This window comes from Dendrobates tinctorius, unplaced genomic scaffold (genome assembly GCF_039654945.1).
Source record: "Dendrobates tinctorius isolate UK_male_01 unplaced genomic scaffold, ASM3965494v1 ptg000030l, whole genome shotgun sequence".
Classification (NCBI taxonomy): Eukaryota; Metazoa; Chordata; class Amphibia; order Anura; family Dendrobatidae; genus Dendrobates; species Dendrobates tinctorius.
In genome coordinates, this window is record NW_027361698.1 from 34,141,912 (window position 1) to 34,161,293 (window position 19,382).

Consider the following 19,382-nt stretch of genomic DNA (forward strand, 5'->3'; position numbering starts at 1 on the left):
TTCTGATAGTATTTCTCCAAACTTAGTTATGGGGCAGTTTTAGTAGCAGTGTCTGATTTATATATATCCCAATATGGATGAACAGCATTATTGAAATCTCCCATGCAGAGGACTGGAATTCCTGGTATCTTATTCATTAGTGCAATAATTTTCAAAGTAATGTTGTTATATGGAGGAGGCACATAGACTGCCACAAGTAGAATTTATTTTGTGAATATTTTACAGTGGATGCTCACAATTCTGCCCTCTCCATCTATCTTGGAATCCATTAATTCAAAAGGGATAGTCCTATGTACTAGGATGCTAACCCCCCCTAGAATATGTGGAGAAGATAGAGTGGAAGCTGTGGCCTATCCATGAATATTTCATGCCCACAACACTGTTTTTCCCAAAATGCTTTTCCTGCAGGCACACCACTGCAGGCTGGTGATCCCGGATATATTCCATGACAGCCGCTCTTTTTAAGGAGTCCCCCAGACCTCTAACATTCCATGAAAGGAATTTTACTTTATCAGCCATTATATCTAATTACATAGGGATTGAAAAATGCAGGTGATTTGTAAGGTATCCCACCTTTCTCTTCCCTTTTGTAACCCTTTTTACAGTATTTCCACTTAGTCGGTTTGACCGTTAGTATTTGCAGAACCAGACAACAAATTATAGAAACAAAAACCCCACACAAACCCATTTAAATAAGTAAACATTAATCCATCCATTCCATTCATAAAAATCAGATGGATGGGGTACCAGTCCAGCTCCCTTCCGAACATAATGCAAGCGAGAAACCTACAGAAAAAGAGAAAAATAAACATTTCCTGGGAGCCTGCCATTATAAATATCCATTTTCCTCTGGGCCGCGGATCTCTAGGAAATATGACTCCAGCAGTCATTCAGATATTTTCTGATGGCACATGACTTAAGTTATATTTATTTCTTCAGCATTGCGGATTCTGGCGAAGTTGCCGCTCATTTAGATCAAGCCAGCGGAGTGCGTCCTTAGGATTTTCAAAAAAAGAGGTCCCTCCCAGGGCGGTCACTCCACGGGGTAGAGCATAGAATATGGGATTTGTAGCTGGCGCAGATGACGTTTCACATCCACAAATTGTGCTCTGCATTTTGACACTTCAGTGGAGTGTAAGAAAGTAGAAAAGCTACTGACCAAAGAAGAGCAGGGATCACCAGAGAATATAGTAAATTTTATTGGACAACCAAAAACAACACCATATAAAAACACTTAAAAGTCACAGAACATGATAAGGCATACACAAGGCTCATAATAAAGCCAACAAGACATTCCCCACGACTGAAAAAGTGGCTGAATAGTTCAACGTGATGTGTAGGCAATAAAAGTGACAAGAGAAAAACAATTATTGTAAATGCATATGGTACATTGAATAGATCAAATTATTATTATCACCATCCCCAATCTGTAGCAGCGGTAATAATGGTTATTTACCCATAAGGGTGAACGCATCACAATACTATAATGGTATGAAAAAGGCGTCAGAAATACACATATAGCAGATACTGGGCAATGGAATCATAGAATCACAATTTATATAAATACCTCAAAATGCCCTGAGGAGTGACCAAGGAGTATTTGAAATATTTACAATATAGGAGAGTAGCAAATAGTCTTGTCCATACTAATAATTGAACCACGGTCATAATGGACTCAAGCCATATCCAGCAATACAGCAACAGTGCAGAGGAGTGCCCGACGCGTGTTGCCACCGTAAGGTGGCTTCGTCGGTGGCGACACGCGTCGGGCACTCCACAAGCTCCCCCATGTAAATGTATACTACCAGGATAGTGCGGGCAGTTCCTTTTTCTTACCTCTATTTGAGCACATTGCATCTCCATTTTTAGGTGATGCACGGTATGGTCTCCATTTACCGTGTTTTCATTTCAGCCTGTCTTTAAATCTTTATCTGCACTGTTGCTGTATTGCTGGATATGGCTTGAGTAGCAGCGTATGTTTTTTGCTGACTGCAGGAGTATCCCAATCTTTAATTTTGTAGTGCCCTCCTTGGTTTCATTATTACTTCAGTGGAGTAGCCATGAAAAAGGACACCTTTTGGCCACTGACGGATATGTCACCTTTTTCACGAGCTGCCTTAAGGGATGTTGTCACGGTCCTTATAATGAAGTAATTTCATGAGGACTGGGCACGGAGGTGCTCCCTGTGGTAATGACCGGGTAGGTACTTTATGCGCCCTCTCTCCACAGCAAACAAAGGGGTCAGGTGTTCTGCCCCAAACAGGGAGATCAACCATTTCTCAAAATAATCAGTAGGGTTGTTGCTCTGTTTTTTCAGTGATGCCAGTTACCCTTATATTATTCTGCCTAAAGCCCCGTTACACATCGCGATATCGCTAGCAATATCGCTGTAACGTCACCGATTTTGTGACGTAGCAGCGATATTGCTAGCGATATCGCTATGTCTGATACTTACCTCCGACCGGCTCCCCCGCTGCTCATCGCTGATCGCGCGAGAACGTCCTGGACCATTTCTCGTCGGGCGCTTCCTGCTGGGCTTCCTGTGGCGCCGACGAGCGACACGTGGACGCGGGCGGGAGGACGTCAGGATCGCCACGTCTGACAGGTAAGTAGCGACCCCCGACCCCTGCGATGTCGCTGGTGAGATCTGCCTGTGTCACAGCTCACTAGTGACCACTTAGCGATGCACCAGCGATCCATATCGTTGTTGGGATCGCTGGTTGGTGCATCGCTAAGTGTAACGGTACCCTAAGTCTGTTCTCCAAATTATCTGTTTAAGCCAGCAAAGCCAAGATCTGTTGATCATGTCTGTGGTTGTCACTGATAAATTGAGGCTGTTTATTCTCCAGGTCACTAATTCTCCCTTCAGATGCTGTAGTGCGATCTTTTACTTTTTGCAGCCCCTGTCTCAGACAGGAAAGTTCTTCTTTAGTTTCACCCATCTGGTTACTAAGTGAAGACAGAGCAGATCCATACTGTATAACAACCATAAATAAATCTTTTAGTGTGGGATCTTCTGTCTGCTGGGCTGAAAAAGCATTGAAAGGGTTAACCCCTGGCTGAGACTGCAGGTCAAGATTTAGATCTTCCTCACACTCCCCTGAAATAACAGAGAAATGATTAGTGACAGAAGCCCCTCTGGATGTCCTGGCATAGCTGACCAGTTTAATTGCTGCATTTTCAGCAGACTTCACACATGGAAGTACCTGAAGGCTTCCTAGGCCATCTTGATTTCTCTTATCTGCTCCTGCAGCTGAATCATGCTGCCTCCTAGCAGCTCCCCCCCATGGATCAGGATCCAATGCACACCAGTGAGTGCAGGAGCTCAGAGGGGGATGATATTGCTGATTTTAAAGTTGTTTAGGGCCCAGTGGAGTCTCTTAAGGGGGTTTTACACTAAAGGCCCCGTCTCACTAAGCAATCTCGGTAGCGAGATCGCTGCTGAGTCACAACTTTTGTGACGTAACAGCGATCTCACCAGCGAGATCGCTATGTGTGACAGCGATCAGCGAGCGGCCCCCCTGCCGGTATCGCTGATCGCTGCAAGAAACCTCTGGACATTTCTTTGGTCGCTGGTCTCCCGCTGGCCAGCATGCATCGCTGTGTGTGACAGCGGGAGACCAGCGATCAGGTGTAAAAAAACAATAAAAAAAAATAAAAAATATAGTTATTCTCACCTTCCGATGTCCCGTTCAGCCATCCTGCCTCTCTCCACGCTCCGGTCCCAGTGATCCTTTGCATGAATGACCGCGAGACTTTGTTATCCCGCGAGACCGTGACATCTCGCGGTCATTCGTGCAAAGGATCACTGGGACCGGAGCGTGGAGAGAGGCAGGATGGCTAAACGGGACGTCGGAAGGTGAGAATAACTATATTTTTTATTTTGATACTATTTTCTACAGCGATAGCCAGCGATGCCGGGCGCTCGGCATCGCTGTGCTGATCGCTGGTGAAGCTGTCTGTGTGACAGCTCACCAGCGATCACATAGCGACTTACTAGCGATCCTGACACCTTCATATCGGTGTCGGGATCGCTGGTAAGTCGCGTAGTGTGACGGGGCCTTAAGCGATATCGCTAGCAATATCGCTAAAACGTCACTGGTTTTGTGACGTTATAGCGATATTGCTATGTGTGATACTTACCAGCGACCGCCTCCCCCGCTGTTCATCGCTGATCGCGCGAGAATGTCCGGCTCCATTTCTCGTCGGGCGCTTCCTGCTGAGACTTCCTGCTGTGACGACGAGCGACGCTGGATGCGGGCGGGAGGACGTCAGGATCGCTGTGTGTGAAAGGTGAGTATCGTGTGCTGCGTCGCTGCTGCATCGCTGTGAGATCTTTCTGTATGAAAGCTCACTAGCGATCATTTAGCGATGCACCAGCGATCCTGACCGGGTCGGATCGCTGGTAGGATCGCTGGTGCATCGCTAAATGTAAAAAGGCCTTTAGGGGTACTTCACACTAAAGGGCCTGTCACACTAAGCGATATCGCTAGCAATATCGCTATAACGTCACTGGTTTTTGTGACGTTATAGCGATATTGCTAGCGATATCGCTATGTCTGATACTTACCTCCGACCACTCCCCCGCTGGTTATCGCTGATCGCGCGAGAACGTCTTGGACCGTTTCTCGTCGTCAGCTTCCTGCTGGGCTTCCTGCTGTGGAGACGAGCAACGCGTGGACGCGGGCGGGAGGACGTCAGGATCGCCTCATCTGACAGGTCAGTAGCGACCCCCGACCCCTGCTATGTCGCTGGTGAGATCTGCCTGTGTGGCAGCACACTAGCGACCACTTAGCGATGCACCAGCGATCCTGACCGCGTCATATCGCTGGCCGGGATCGCTGGTGCATCGCTAAGTGTGACAGTACCTTAAGCGAGATCGATAGCGAGATCGCTGATGCGTCACCGATTTTGTGATGCATCAGTGATCTAGCTAAGATCTCGCTGTGTGTGGCACGCATCAGCGACCGCCCCCCCCCGCCGGGTATCGCTGATCATGCAGGAATATCCTGGGCCATTTTTTGATCGTTTGTCTCCCACTGGCCAGCATGCATCGCTGCGTGTGGCAGCGGGAGACCAACGATCAGCGAGCTCCCAGCGCTGTAAGCAGACGCTGGGAGCTGGTATCCAAGGTACACAGCGGGTAACTAAGGGACTCGCGCGCTTAGTTACCCGTCATCGCTGGTGAGTCTGCCTGTTTGAGAGCTCACCAGCGATCATGTAGCGACGCACCAGCGATCCTGACCAGGTCGTATCGTTGTCGGGATCGCTGGTGCGTCTTTTAGTGTAACGGGACCCTTACAGGTTATATCTCCCGGAGCTAATCTCTCCTTCCTCTGCTCACATGCCCGGTCAGGCCACGCCCCCCAGAAGCTCTGCTTTACTGAGCATACACCAATTGATCATTGGGATCGCTGGGTTCAATAAAAGCATCAGTACATAGCGCTCACTGAGAGCTATGTCGACTGTATGTTCGACAACCAGTGACATGACTTGCTCTTGATAGATTTCAGGGGTTTAAACCTGAAGTGTTAATTTACTCTGACATTGAATCAGAGCCCAAATTTACGGTGCTTGGTCATTATCAGCTTAAGATGAAAGGTTTATCAAAATTAGTACAAAGGAAAATTAAACGGAATCTGACACCATGAAAATGCTGTCCAATCTGTAGGCACCATGTGTTATAGAGGTGGGGAATCTGAGTAAAGTGATATATAGTTTTGTGAGAAAAGATTCAGTATAACCTGTGATTTATTAATTTAATCCTCTGCTCTTCCCGAGACTTTTTCTAGTGGGCGGTCCTATCAGTGACTGACAGTGTGCATACAGAGATAGCTGTCAGTCACTGATAGAACCGCCCACATGACCAGTCCCAAAGAGAGCAGAGGATTAAATGGTTAAAACACAGATTATATTGAATCTTTTCTCACAAAACTGTACAGTTGTGGCCAAAAGTATTGACACCCCTGCAATTTTGTCAGATAATACTCAGTTTCTTCCTGAAAATTATTGCAAACACAAATTCTTTGTTATTATCTTCATTTAATTTGTCTTAAATGAAAAACATAAAAAGAATTGTCCTAAAGCCAAATTGGATACAATTCCACACCAAACATAAAAAAGAGGGTGGACAAAAGTGTTGGCACTGTTAGAAAAATCATGTGATGTACTTGCAGCCAGTTGACATGGATTAAAGTTGACTCAACCTCTGTCCTGTGTCCTTGTGTGTACCACATTGAGCATAGAGAAAAGAAAGAAGACCAAAGAACTGTCTGAGGACTTGAGAAACCAAATTGTGAGGAAGCATGAGCAATCTCAAGGCTACAAGTGCATCTCCAAAGACCTGAATGTTCCTGTGTCTACCGTGCGCAGTGTCATCAAGAAGTTTAAAGCCCATGGCACTGTGGCTAACCTCCCTAGATCTGGACGGTAAAGAAAAATTGACAAGAGATTTCAACGCAAGATTGTGCGTATGTTGGATTAAGAACCTCGACTAACATCCAAACAAGTTCAAGCTGCCCTGCAGTCCGAGGGTACAACAGTTTCAACCCGTACTATCCGTCGGCGTCTGAATGAAAAGGGACTGTATGGTAGGAGACCCAGGAAGACCCCACTTCTTACCCCGAGACATAAAAAAGCCAGGCTGGAATTTGCCAAAACTTACCTGAAAAAGCCTAAAACGTTTTGGAAGAATGTTCTCTGGTCAGATGAGACAAAAGTAGAGCTTTTTGGGCAAAGGCATCAACATAGAGTTTACAGGAGAAAAAAAGAGGCATTCAAAGAAAAGAACACGGTCCCTACATTCAAACATGGCAGAGGTTCCCTCATGTTTTGGGGTTGCTTTGCTGCCTCTGGCATTGGACTGCTTGACCGTGTGCATGGCATTATGAAGTCTGAAGACTACCAACAAATTTTGCAGCATAATGTAGGGCCCAGTGTGAGAAAGCTGGGTCTCCCTCAGAGGTCATGGGTCTTCCAGCAGGACAATGACCCAAAACACACTTCAAAAAGCACTAGAAAATGGTTTGAGAGAAAGTACTGGAGACTTCTAAGGTGGCCAGCAATGAATCCAGACCTGAATCCTATAGAACACCTGTGGAGAGATCTAAAAATGGCAGTTTGGAGAAGGCACCCTTCTAATATCAGGGACCTGGAGCAGTTTGCCAAAGAAGAATGGTCTAAAATTCCAGCAGAGCATTGTAAGAAACTCATTGATGGTTACCGGAAGTGATTGGTCGCAGTTATTTTGGCTACAGGTTGTGCAACCAAGTATTAGGCTGAGGGTGCCAATACTTTGTCTGGCCCATTTTTGGCGTTTTGTGTGAAATGATCAATGTTTTGCTTTTTGCGTCATTCTCTTTTGTGTTTTTTCATTTAAGACAAATTAAATGAAGATAATAATACCAAAGAATTTGTGATTGCAATCATTTTCAGGAAGAAACTGAGTATTATCTGGCAAAATTGCAGGAGTGTCAATACTTTTGGCCACAACTGTATATCCATTAACTCCGCTTCCCCAGCTGTATAGAATGGTGCCTGCAGATCTGACTGCATTTTCCCGGTGATAGAAATCCTTTAAAGGAATTGCCTAATGCAAGCAATCAGGTTGAATGAAAGGAAGCAAAGGATTTGAAGCAATCTGATAGCAAGATAGATCTTCAACCCCTGCAATAAAGATGCATTATTAGAATTAACTAACACAGACTTTTGGACCTATGTAGATTAATCAAAGCCGGATGATTCCATTGATCTTAGATCACTTTGATTTAATATTGCTGTTTTCTTGTGAGATTAATTGTAGTAAATGTTTACAAGCCCATTCATTTATGCCGTTGTGAAGAATTAGCACATTACATGCTTCATGTTTGTTATGTCTGACAGCTCTTTCCATTATTTTATGGTTTTGACAACTTACAATCTCTTTATATTCACTGTAGAGGCCAGCAGTGGATGGGATGCTTCGAGAAGGTCACATTAGCCTCTCTGGCTTACAGTTACGGGCTCATGCAATGTTCTCTGCAGAAGGCCTTCCCTTAGGTGCCGATACTCTGGAATATGCATGGCTGATTGATGTGCAGGCTGGTGCCCTCAGTGCAATGGTCACCACACCGCAAGTAAGTAAACCAATCTCTCAGAGAAACAATAAATAAAGGAAATAAAAAAGAAATGCCAGTAGCACCTCCCTTAAGGAAGCACTCCTCCCATCAAAATTTTTATCCTCTTAATATATTGCAGTCTCCATATTGTACACCACTGTGCACTTACAATTGCTCATTTTGCCCTACTACCCAGTTAATTATTCTGTTTTCTCTGCTCTATGAAGAAACAGTAAGTCTCTTGTCCCTGCAATTATCATTCCCCTCTTGACCTCCTGACCCAGCTGCTCTGCTCCTCCCCCTGGCCAGGCTCTTTTGCAGTGATGACTTATACATGTAAAATTGACCTCCTGTTTCTACGTAGAGCTTAGAAGGATTTAGCTAGCCAGTTTTTAATGTGATGTCATAGACCTAATTGAAAAGAAGAATTATCTGGGTAGAAAGGCAAAGTGAGCAATTGTAAGTACACAATATATATAGTATATAATATAATACTATATAATATGATGATTGCAATATATTAAAGGATGAATATTGTGATGGGAGTGCTTCTTTAAAGGTTATTTATCATTTATAGACTCTGAATTTTAAGTTGGTGGGGACCCTACCATTTCAGTCCCCTCCAATCATTATGATGGCCACACATGTGCCTGGCGGCTCCATATATGTCTATAGGATATACGTAAACTGTGAGTTACTCATTCTATATCTCCTATTGTGTTTTATGGAAGGGCAACCATGGGCAGCCTAAATCGGACACTGACAGCGCTATTGCATCTGTGTATGAGTTACTCTGAATCACTGCAGCCGTCTTGGGTCTTTGCGTCTTGGATGACTAGTTCAAAATAATAATAATTTTATTTCTATAGCTCCAACGTATTCCGCAGCACTTTAGATTCTAGAGGGGACTTGTACAGACAAAATTACAGCATAACAATAATCACATAAATCAACAGATATCAAGAGGAGTGAGGGCCCTGCTCTCAAACTTACAATCTATGAGGAAATAGGGGAGTACGAAAGGTGGATGGTAACAATTAATTACTTTCATTGTTCTGACCAGCCATAATGTAAGAAATCGTATGTTCTTTTAATGCAGCATGAACCGGTTATCAGTTAGAATATGTAACAGTACAGACACAGAGGGCTATTAAAGGCAGAAAGCGTGTTAGAACATGATACGAGGAACTGGTTATGGTAAAAATATTAATTGGGCAATACAGGGATAGTTAGGTTAATGTGTTGAGGTGGTATGCCAGTCTGAAGAAATGTGTTTTTATGGTACGCTTAAAACTGTGGGTACTGGGGATTAATCAAATTATCCTGGATAGTGCATTCCAAAAAATTGGCGCAGCACTTTAGAAGTCTTGGAGATGGGAGTGGGAGGTTCTGATTATTGAGGATATTAACCTTAGGGCATTGTCAGAACTGAGGGCATGGGTAGGGGTATAGACTGAGATGAGAGAGGAGATGTAGGGTGGTGCTAAACCGTGGAGTGCTTTGTGGGTGAGAGTGCTAGGTTTATATCGAATTCTGGAGTGGATGGGTAACCAGTGCATTGAATGGCACAAATAGAGGCATCAGTGTAACAGCTGGTGGGGAATATGATCCTGGCTGCAGCATTCAGGACAGGTTGGAGAGGGGAGAGTTTGGTAAGAGGGAGACCGATTTGCAGAGAGTTGCAATAGTCCAGACGAGAATGAATAAGGGCAAAGGTAAGAGTTTTTGCAGAATCGAAAGTAAGAAAAGGTCGAATTCTAGAAATGTTTTTGAGGTGCAGATAACAAAAGTGAGCTAGTGATCGGGTGTGGAAGGGGGTAAATGAAAGCTCTGAATCAAGTATAACCCCAAGACAGCTGGCATGTTGCTGGGGAGTAATGGTAGAGCCACACACAGAAATAGCAATGTCCAGCAATTTGACCGGTTCAGTTTGAGATAGAGGGAAGACATGATGTCGGAGACAGCGTTAAGACAATCACTGGTGTTTTGTAATAATGCAAACGTAATGTTAGGAGTAGAGGTGTATAATTGGGTGTCATCAGCAAAGAAGATGGTACTGGAAACCAAATCTACTGATTGTTTGTCCAATAGGGGCAGTATACAAGGAGAAGAGGAGGGGGGCCTAGGACTGATCCTTGAGGAACCCCAACAGTAAGGAGAAGATGAGAGGAGCAGGAGACAGCAAAAGATACAGTGAAGGAGCAGTCAGAGAGGTAGGAGGAGAATCAAGATAGAACGGTGTCCTTGAGGCTGATAGAGCAGAGCATTGTGTGGAGGAGCTGATGAGCCACAGTGTCATATGCTTTAGAGAGACACAGGAGAATTAACATGGAATAGAGACGATTAGATTTAGCTGTTAGTAGATCATTAGAGACCTTACTGAGGGCAGTTTCAGTAGAGCGTAAAAAGCAGTTACCGGATTGGAGAGGGTCGATAAGAGAGTTATCTGAGAGATAGCGGATAAGACGGGATTGGACCAAGCTTACCAGGAGTTTAGAGATGAAGGGAAAATTAGACACAGGTCTATAGTTAGCAGCACAGTTTTGGTCGAGGGTTGGTTTTTTAAGTAGTGGATGTTTGATGGCATGCTTAAATGAGGAGGGAAAGATACCGGTGCTCAGTGATATATTAGTAGTAGCAAAAGTATGACATGACCTAAATCAAGCAGTTTTAGGAAGGATTAAGACAACAAAGATAAATGGCATACTACCTGGACTCCCGCAATGCCCTATGTGTGTTTCGGACACATGCTTCTACTTTTTCTGTGTAGATTTTTTTTTCATCTGGTCTGTACTTCATGTGTTATTATCACTTGTTTTTTAAGCAGTGTGTCATACAAATGTATTAGTTTTCTAGCGCATATTATTTGATCGTTCCCATACTTTCTCCTTGGGACGTATAATATCTCTGGTAATGGAAGAAACACTGGTAGGTGTAAATTCAAACACATCCTTCATTACAATTTGGGGATGAAAACTTTCCTTGCTTTTGAGTTCTACCATATCATATAATTTTTTATTCACTGTAATGATTCTTCACTGATGGAATATTGAATTTTTAGATGCAGGCATCCAGCTTTTAAATTGTACTGCGAAATATCCCAGCTGTGTGCCTTTTCCACAAATTGGCTAAAAGAAGATGAAAATTGATTTAAAAGTGTGTGGGGAGGGGGATGTTACCTACTTTTCATATGTATCAGAAAGTGCTGGGCCGCAGGTGGCCATGGACATTAGGAACCAGAGGATGTTTCCATAAAACGAGGAATGAAATGCAGTTTCTTTTAATAAACAGGGATAAATATAATAATCCATTGTAAAAGCCCTCAATCTTGAAAGTCTTAATGAAGAAGCAGGTAAATAGTAATATAATAGTGTGGGAGACCAGGGTAACATTATATAGCTGCAAGGATAAATCTCCTTTGAATTGGCAAGCTGTGCCAGTATGTTCTTACTTTTGTAATATTGTTATCGCTGATTATACTGCCACAGTCCTTACCATGTCAGTGACCTGCTGTGTTACAGCTGACGTGCCTGCTGGACTGGGGGCAGACCTTTGTGTTCCATGTCATGTGCAATGAGTTCCAGCTAGAGAGGCCAAAGTCTGTGGTGATCTGCCAGCACGGTATTGATCGGAGGTTTTGTGATGCAAAGGTGAGTGTTAGTTCCAACTTACAGTAAGAAACAGAATGTTGGAACAAAATAAATGGCTAAAGCACAATAGATAGTTTTTATTAATTTTATCGTTTTTTTTGTTATTGTTTTTAATATATATATTTAGTATTCAAAATTTTATATGTATATTTAGTATTCAAAATTTTTTTTATTGCTAAACATGAGAAAATTTTGTAGCACTACCTAATGTATAGGCATGTTCGGTGCCGTTCCCCTGATTAGTGCAATATGCCCCACAGACTGCGCAGACCTCCTATTCCCAAAATGACTTTCTAATGTTGGAGCATGTGAGCAGACCTGTCTATCAGTATCGTCCAATTCAAGAACACATCACCTAGGAAATTCGTGTTCAAAGAGGAGGAGGCCGATGGACAGGTCTGGTCACATGCTTCTCCACCGGTGGCTATCTTGAGAACAGGGGAGCTGTTGTAGAATCTGCTACTATATATATATATATATATATATATATATATATATATATATATATATATATATATATACACACACACACACAGACAACATTTTTCTAATTACTCTGTCGCCTCATTGGGGGACACAGAACCATGGAACCATGGGTGTTATGCTGCTGTCCACTAGGAGGCGACACTATGCATAATCTGAAAAAGATTAACTTTTGCTCCTCCTCTGCAGTATACACCCCTGGACGGCGTCAGCCTTCTCCAGTTTTTGCTTAGTGTCGCAAGGAGGCACACCTTCTTTTTTTCTGTTCTCTTTTTTCGTCAGGAACAGATGAAGAAAAGTGGGTCTCCAGCGAGACTCCCGACATGGCTCGTTCCTTGGCCCCCTTTTTAGGGGTGCCCGGTTGAAGTTGAGATGGTTATTCCCCATGTCACTCCTTCCCCAGTCCTGCGGGTACTGGTCCGAAGTTGAGTCCCCCCCCTCCTTCCCCAACCCCTTTGGGGTCTGGGTTGAGGTTGAGGCGAGGATGAAGACCCCCTGACGGTGACAGACGCACCCTCCCTAATCCCCCGCAGGGGGCATTAGGTTGAGACGCCTCAGGTAGAGTTGGAGAATAGGCACCATTCCGCAGCTTCCAGGGACCCCAGACCAGCTGAGGGATCCTGTTGGGGACGGGGGAGGGTGCGGACTGGCATGGCACAGCAGAGACAGGGCTTTTCTGCGTCCCTGTCTCTGCAGCAGCAGCGGCTCCATAGCGCTCCAGGGGCCCCCCATACAGGAACCGCTTCCCCTGCTACCCCCACCACTATCCAGTCGACCATTCTGGGGGGGTCTGGTACAAATCCCCCCCCCAGGACTACCGCGCCGCTCTGGAGCCCTCCTGGGCATCAGGCCTCTAATTTAGACCGCGGCTTCAGCCTTGCCGAAGCCGCCGCCTTTTCCCCGCCCCCCGGATGACTAAAATGACACGCTGGAGTGTCATAGAAGGGGCGGATTGAGGCAGAAAGGGCGCGTTTTTACACAGCCCAGCGCGCCCTTTTCAGCTCTCCGCCCCCTCCTCCCTCTCCTCAGCGTCCCGGTGGCCATTTTTTTTTTTTGGATGAGATCCAGGAGAGGAGCATCACAGCGGTCTCCGGGGGGCACAGAACTGGGATCTGTCGGCGCTGGACCTAGGGGCACACCGGTGGGGTAAGCTCACAGCTGGGTTCTCATTACTCAGCTGTGAATCCATACTTCCTATAAGGCTCTCTGTGGGTTCCCTCTGCGTAGCCACCCCTGTACGATCCCTAATAGCCAGCCTCTGTGCACTATGCCGGGCTCAAGGAAGAGAACCAGGCAGGAATGTTTCTATGCATTCTGCACAGCCTGCAAAGCCACGCTCCCTAATGGCAGCACGTATCCGCACTGCCGGGACTGCATCCAGAACTCTGGGTCAGAACCCCAGGGAGTCCCTACTGACGCTACAGTGTCAGAGGCCACGCCGGAATGGGCAACTCAGATGTCACAGTCTATGAGACAGTCCATAGACAACTTAACTGCCACATTGCTGCAAGCTCTGCAGAGTCGGGCCCCGGCTATGGACGTTACACAGCAAACAGACCGCTTGTCTCAGGAACATGCTGCTTCCGACTCTCACAGACGTAAGCGGACCCACAGGTCTCGATCACCTGAGTCGTCCTATAGCACAAGGTCATCCCCCCCAGGGAGAGACACCATCATTCCAGGTCTCCTAGGCAGTCCCCTGTCACAGACAGACAGTGCGATTTACCACAGAGATCCCCCACCACAGAAGACCCCCGCCCCAGGTCGCCCTCCAGGGATCACCTTAGCGAGGCACCGGATTCGGAGGGCATCTGTGACTCCGACTCAGATAACGAAACGGAGAGGTCCGTGGTACCTTCTCCCCCTAGCAATACAGCGCTAGTTGAGGACATAATCTCTGCCATTCATTGGGTGCTAAAAATTCCAGAGTCGGCCCCGGAAGTCCCAGAACATAGGATTTGCTTTGAAAGTGTTCAGAAACCACCTAAGGTCTTCCCTAATCACCATGAGTTTGAGGAAATACTTACCAAACATTTTGTGCAGCCTGAGAAAAAATTTGCTAATCGCAAATATTTGGAAGCGAAGTACCCCTTCCCACAGAAAGACACCAAACAATGGACAGATCCACCTGAAGTGGAACCCCCGGTTTCTAGGCTTGCAGCGCAGACCTTACTCTCTCTGCCAGATAGCTCAACCCTCAGGGACGCAGCAGACCGGCAAGTAGAACGCATGGCTCGTTCTATTTTCGAAGCGGCAGGCGCCTCTCTGGGCCCTGCGTTTGCTTCAGTTTGGGCGGCCAAGGCCATCCTGGCTTGGGCCAAAAAACTACAGGAGGGTCTTCAAGCTTCAAATCCCGAGCTCTCGGACCAAGCGGTCCAGATAGCAGTGGTAGCAGACTACATGCTTCATGCAGCCCTGGATTCCGCAAGAGGTGTAGCGGGAATAGCATCAAACGCCATCACGATCCGACGCATCCTCTGGCTGCGAGAATGGAAAGCGGATGCGGCCTCAAAGAAGTCCCTCACGCGACTTCCGTATCTTACTGGAAGACTTTTCGGCGAAAAATTGGACACAATGATATCCAATGCCAATGGGGGTAAGAGTACCTCTCTCCCTTAACTAAAACCGAAAGGCACGTTTAAACGAAGAAACCAGACGCGATTCCGATCCTTTCGGAATTCCTCGGACTGGTCCGTCTCGCGCCCAGCGCAAAACCGTAACCGCTCTCCACGCAGGGACAACCCACGGACGCAGCAGCGACCGGACAGGTCTTGGCAGTCGAAAGCAGGCCAAGCGAAACCCAAGGGAGGAAAACCTCAGAACTTCGCTTCATCATGACTCACGAACTCCGGAAGACACCCCACCAGTAGGCGGCCGACTTTTACTCTTCCAGCAAGTCTGGCTGCCTATTACAGAAGACAGGTGGGTCAAGGAAATAGTGTCTTCCGGATACAAGATAGAGTTCACTTCCGCTCCACCGAACCGGTTCTTTCTATTCCTCCAACACCACCAAACAAGGCTTAGGCTTTCCACCAAGCGGTCTCCTCTCTCCTTCAAGCAGGAGTTGTGGTGCCGGTTCCCGCGAACGAGAGATTCCGAGGGTTCTACTCAAATCTGTTCGTAGTCCCCAAGAAAGGAGGCAGCGTCCGACCCATACTGGACCTAAAACAGCTCAACAATTACGTACGGGTCTGTCATTTCCGCATGGAGTCTCTCCGGTCCATCATTGCATCCATGGAGCAGGGAGAATACCTTGCCTCCATAGACATACAGGATGCGTATCTGCACATACCACTTGCTCCCGCCCACCAAAGGTTTCTCAGGTTCTTCGGTCAACCAAAACCACTACCAGTTTGTCGCCCTTCCGTTCGGACTCGCCACGGCTCCAAGAACGTTCACCAAAGTCATGGCGGCCACCATGGACGTTCTGCACTCAAGAGGCATTCTAGTCGTCCCGTACCTGGACGACCTCCTCGTCAAGTCTCCCACTTTCAAAGACTGCGAGGTCAGTGTCTCAATCACAATAGACACACTGAGTCGCCTGGGATGGCTAGTCAACCTACAGAAATAGTCGACTATCCCAAGTCAGACTCTAACATTCCTGGAAATGTTATTCGACACCTCCAGGGGCCTGGTGCTCCTTCCCAAGGACAAGACACTGGCCATCCGTCTGGGAGTTCGTACACTCCTTCGCAGTTCTCCTCGATCTCTCCGGTTTGCCATGAGAGTCCTCGGCCGGATGGCAGCAGCAATAGAGGCAGTGCCATTTGCCCAGTTTCACCTCAGGGTCCTTCAACTAGCTATACTCAGATCTTGGGACAGGAATCCCTTCTCCCTCGACAGGGAGTTCAGGTTGACGTTGTCAACCAGGAGGTCCCTGCATTGGTGGCTCAAACCAACCTCGCTTACACGAGGGAAGCCCTTTCTCTCAGGACAATGGAAGATCCTGACTACCGATGCAAGCCTGACAGGCTGGGGGGCGGTGCACCTACATCACAGGGCACAAGGCAAGTGGTTACCGAGGGAAGTGACATTGCCCATCAATATTCTGGAAATCAGGGCCATCCTCTTGGCACTGAGAGCCTTTCATCACTTGCTTGCAGCCTCGCACATACGGATACAGTCGGACAATGCCACGGCTGTGGCATACGTGAACCACCAAGGCGGGACCCGCAGCGCCCAGGCGATGAGAGAAGTGGCACATATCCTCCGCTGGGCGGAAGACACGAGGTCGGTACTTTCTGCGGTCCACATTCCGGGTGTAGAAAACTGGGAAGCCGACTTCCTCAGCAGGCAAGGAATGGACTCGGGGGAGTGGTCTCTCCATCCCGAGATTTTTTACCAGATCTGTCAACGCTGGGGAACCCCGGAGGTGGACCTAATGGCATCCCATCTCAATACCAAGGTCCCCAATTTCATGGCCAGGACACACGACCCGCAGTCGCTTGGAGCGGATGCCCTGGTCCAGGACTGGTCCCAGTTCCGACTCCTGTACATTTTTCCACCCCTCCCCCTAATCTCCAGGGTCGTGAGGAAGATCAAGCAAGAGGGAGTTCCAACCATCCTCATCGCGCCAGACTGGCCCAGACGTACATGGTACGCCGACATCGTTCAACTTACAGCAGACGCCCCCTGGCGTCTACCCGACCGTCACGACCTTCTGTCTCAAGGTCTGTTCTCCATCAGAATTCAGGGGCTCTCAATTTGACGGCATGGCCCTTGAAACCTGGATTCTAACCCAGGCAGGTTTTTCACCGGCAGTCATTGCAACTATGATCAGGGCAAGGAAGCCTGCCTCCGCCAAGATCTATTATCATACCTGGACAGCTTTCTTCTCTAGGTGCAAATCTCATGGACAAGTCCCACTCCCTTATTCCCTCCCGTAGGTACTAGGTTTTCTTCAATCGGGCCTAGACGCCAAGCTATCCTTAGTCTCGCTTAAGAGTCAGGTGTCGGCGCTTTCAGTCCTTTTTCAAAAGCGCATTGCTATTAAGCCGTAAGTAAGGACTTTCATCCAGGGAGTTTCCCGATTGGTTCCTCCCTACAAACGTCCGCTGGATACGTGGGACCTCAATCTGGTCCTGACAGCATTGCAAGCTCCACCCTTCCAACCTCTTAGAGGAGTTCCACTCTCCATTCTGTCTCAGAAAGTGTTTTTTCTAGTGGCGATCACCTCGTTACGCAGAGTGTCGGAATTGTCAGCACTTTCCTGCAGACGGCCTTTCCTAGCCTTTCACCAGGACAAGGTGGTTCTCCGCACGGTACCATCCTTCCTTCCGAAGGTTGTGTCCAAGTTTCACCTCAATGAGGAGATTTCACTGCCATCCCTTTGCCCGGTTCCGGTTCATAGAGTGGAGAAGGCTCTGCATACGCTTGACCTCGTCAGAGCATTGCGGATTTACGTGTCCAGGACTGCACCTTTCCGGAAGTCTGATTCCCTCTTCATTCTTCCAGAAGGTAGTCGCAAGGGACTGTCGGCTTTCAAGGCTACCCTTGCCAGGTGGATCAAGTCCACCATACATGAGGCCTACCGACTTAACAGTTCCCCTCTTCCGGCCGGTATCACGGCACACTCTACACGGGCAGTAGGGGCCTCCTGGGCCATTCGGCATCAGGCTTCGGCACAACAAGTGTGTAAGGCGGCCACATGGACTAGCCTACACACGTTTACGAAACACTACAGTGTTCATACCCAGTCCTCAGCGGATGCGAGCCTGGGTAGATGGGTTCTGCAGGCGGCAGTGCCCCAAATTTAGGGACCTGCTAGCACAATATTCGTCCATTGCTTCCCACCCAGGGACTGCTTTGGGACGTCCCATGGTTCTGTGTCCCCCAATGAGGCGACAGAGTAAAGGAGATTTTTGTGTACTCACCGTAAAATCTCTTGCTCTTAGCCTCTAATTGGGGGACACAGCTCCCACCCTGTTGCCCTTATGGGCCGTTGTTTACGGTTGAGTTCTCATATTGTTCTTTGAGCTCGTACATAGTAGCCTTCTTACAGGCATGGTTATGTTATTTGGTTACGTTCCTCCTAATGCTTTTGCACAAAACTGGAGAAGGCTGACGCCGTCCAGGGGTGTGCCAAAGTTAATCTTTTTCAGATTATGCATAGTGTCGCCTCCTAGTGGACAGCAGCTTATACCCATGGTTCTGTGTCCCCCAATTAGAGGCTAAGAGAAAGAGATTTTACGGTGAGTACACAAAAATCTCCTTTTTGGTTCTAGACATTACCACAATGAGTTTTAAACAAAACAATTCAGATGCAGTTGAAGTTCAGACTTTCAGCTTTCATTTGAGGGTATCCGCATTAAAATTGGATGAAGGGTTTAGGAGTTTCAGCGCCTTAACATGTGCCACCCTGTTTTTAAAGGGACCAAAAGTAATTGGACAGATTAAATAATTGTAAATAAAATGTTCATTTCTAGTACTTGGTTGAAAACCCTTTGTTGGCAATGACTGCCTGAAGTCTTGAACTCATGGACATCACCAGATGCTGTGTTTCCTCCTTTTTGATGCTCTGCCAGGCCTTTACTGCGGTGGTTTTTAGTTGTTGTTTGTTTGTGGGCCTGTCTGTCTGAAGTTTAGTCTTTAACAAGTGAAATGCATGCTCAATTGGGTTGAGATCAGGTTACTGACTTGGCCATTCAAGAATATTCCCCTTCTTTGCTTTAATAAACTCCTTGGTTGCTTTGGCTTTATGTTTTGGCTCATTGTCCATCTGTTGCATGAAGCGATGACCAATCAGTTTGGCTGCATTTGGCTGGATCTGAGCACACAGTATGGCTCTGAATACCTCAGAATTCATTCAGCTGCTTACTGTCCTGTGTCACATCATCAATAAACACTAGTGACCCAGTGCCACTGGCAGCCATGCATGCCCAAGCCATCACACTGCCTCCACCGTGTTTTACAGAAGTGTGGTATGCTTTGGATCATGAGCTGTACCACGCCTTCGCCATACTTTTCTCTTTCCATCATTCTGGTAGAGGTTGATCTTGGTTTCATCTGTCCAAAGAATGTTCTTCCAGAACTGTGCTGGCTTTTTTAGATGTTTTTTTAGCAAAGTCCAGTCTAGCCTTTTTATTCTTGATGCTTATAAGTGGCTTGCACCGTGAAATTCTGAACTTCAACTGCATCTGAATTGTTTTGTTTA

General features: G+C 46.8%; 1 protein-coding gene across 2 annotated transcripts in view; it reads left to right on the forward strand.

Moving 5' to 3' along the window:
* Positions 1-19,382, forward strand: part of BLTP1 (bridge-like lipid transfer protein family member 1) — a 451,393-nt gene that overhangs the window by 146,177 nt on the left and 285,834 nt on the right. For both annotated transcript variants that reach the window (XM_073572011.1, XM_073572012.1), the window contains exons 22-23: positions 7,938-8,114; positions 11,618-11,746. In XM_073572011.1, coding sequence (XP_073428112.1) covers positions 7,938-8,114; positions 11,618-11,746 — 306 coding nt within the window. The remainder of the gene's footprint in view (positions 1-7,937; positions 8,115-11,617; positions 11,747-19,382) is intronic.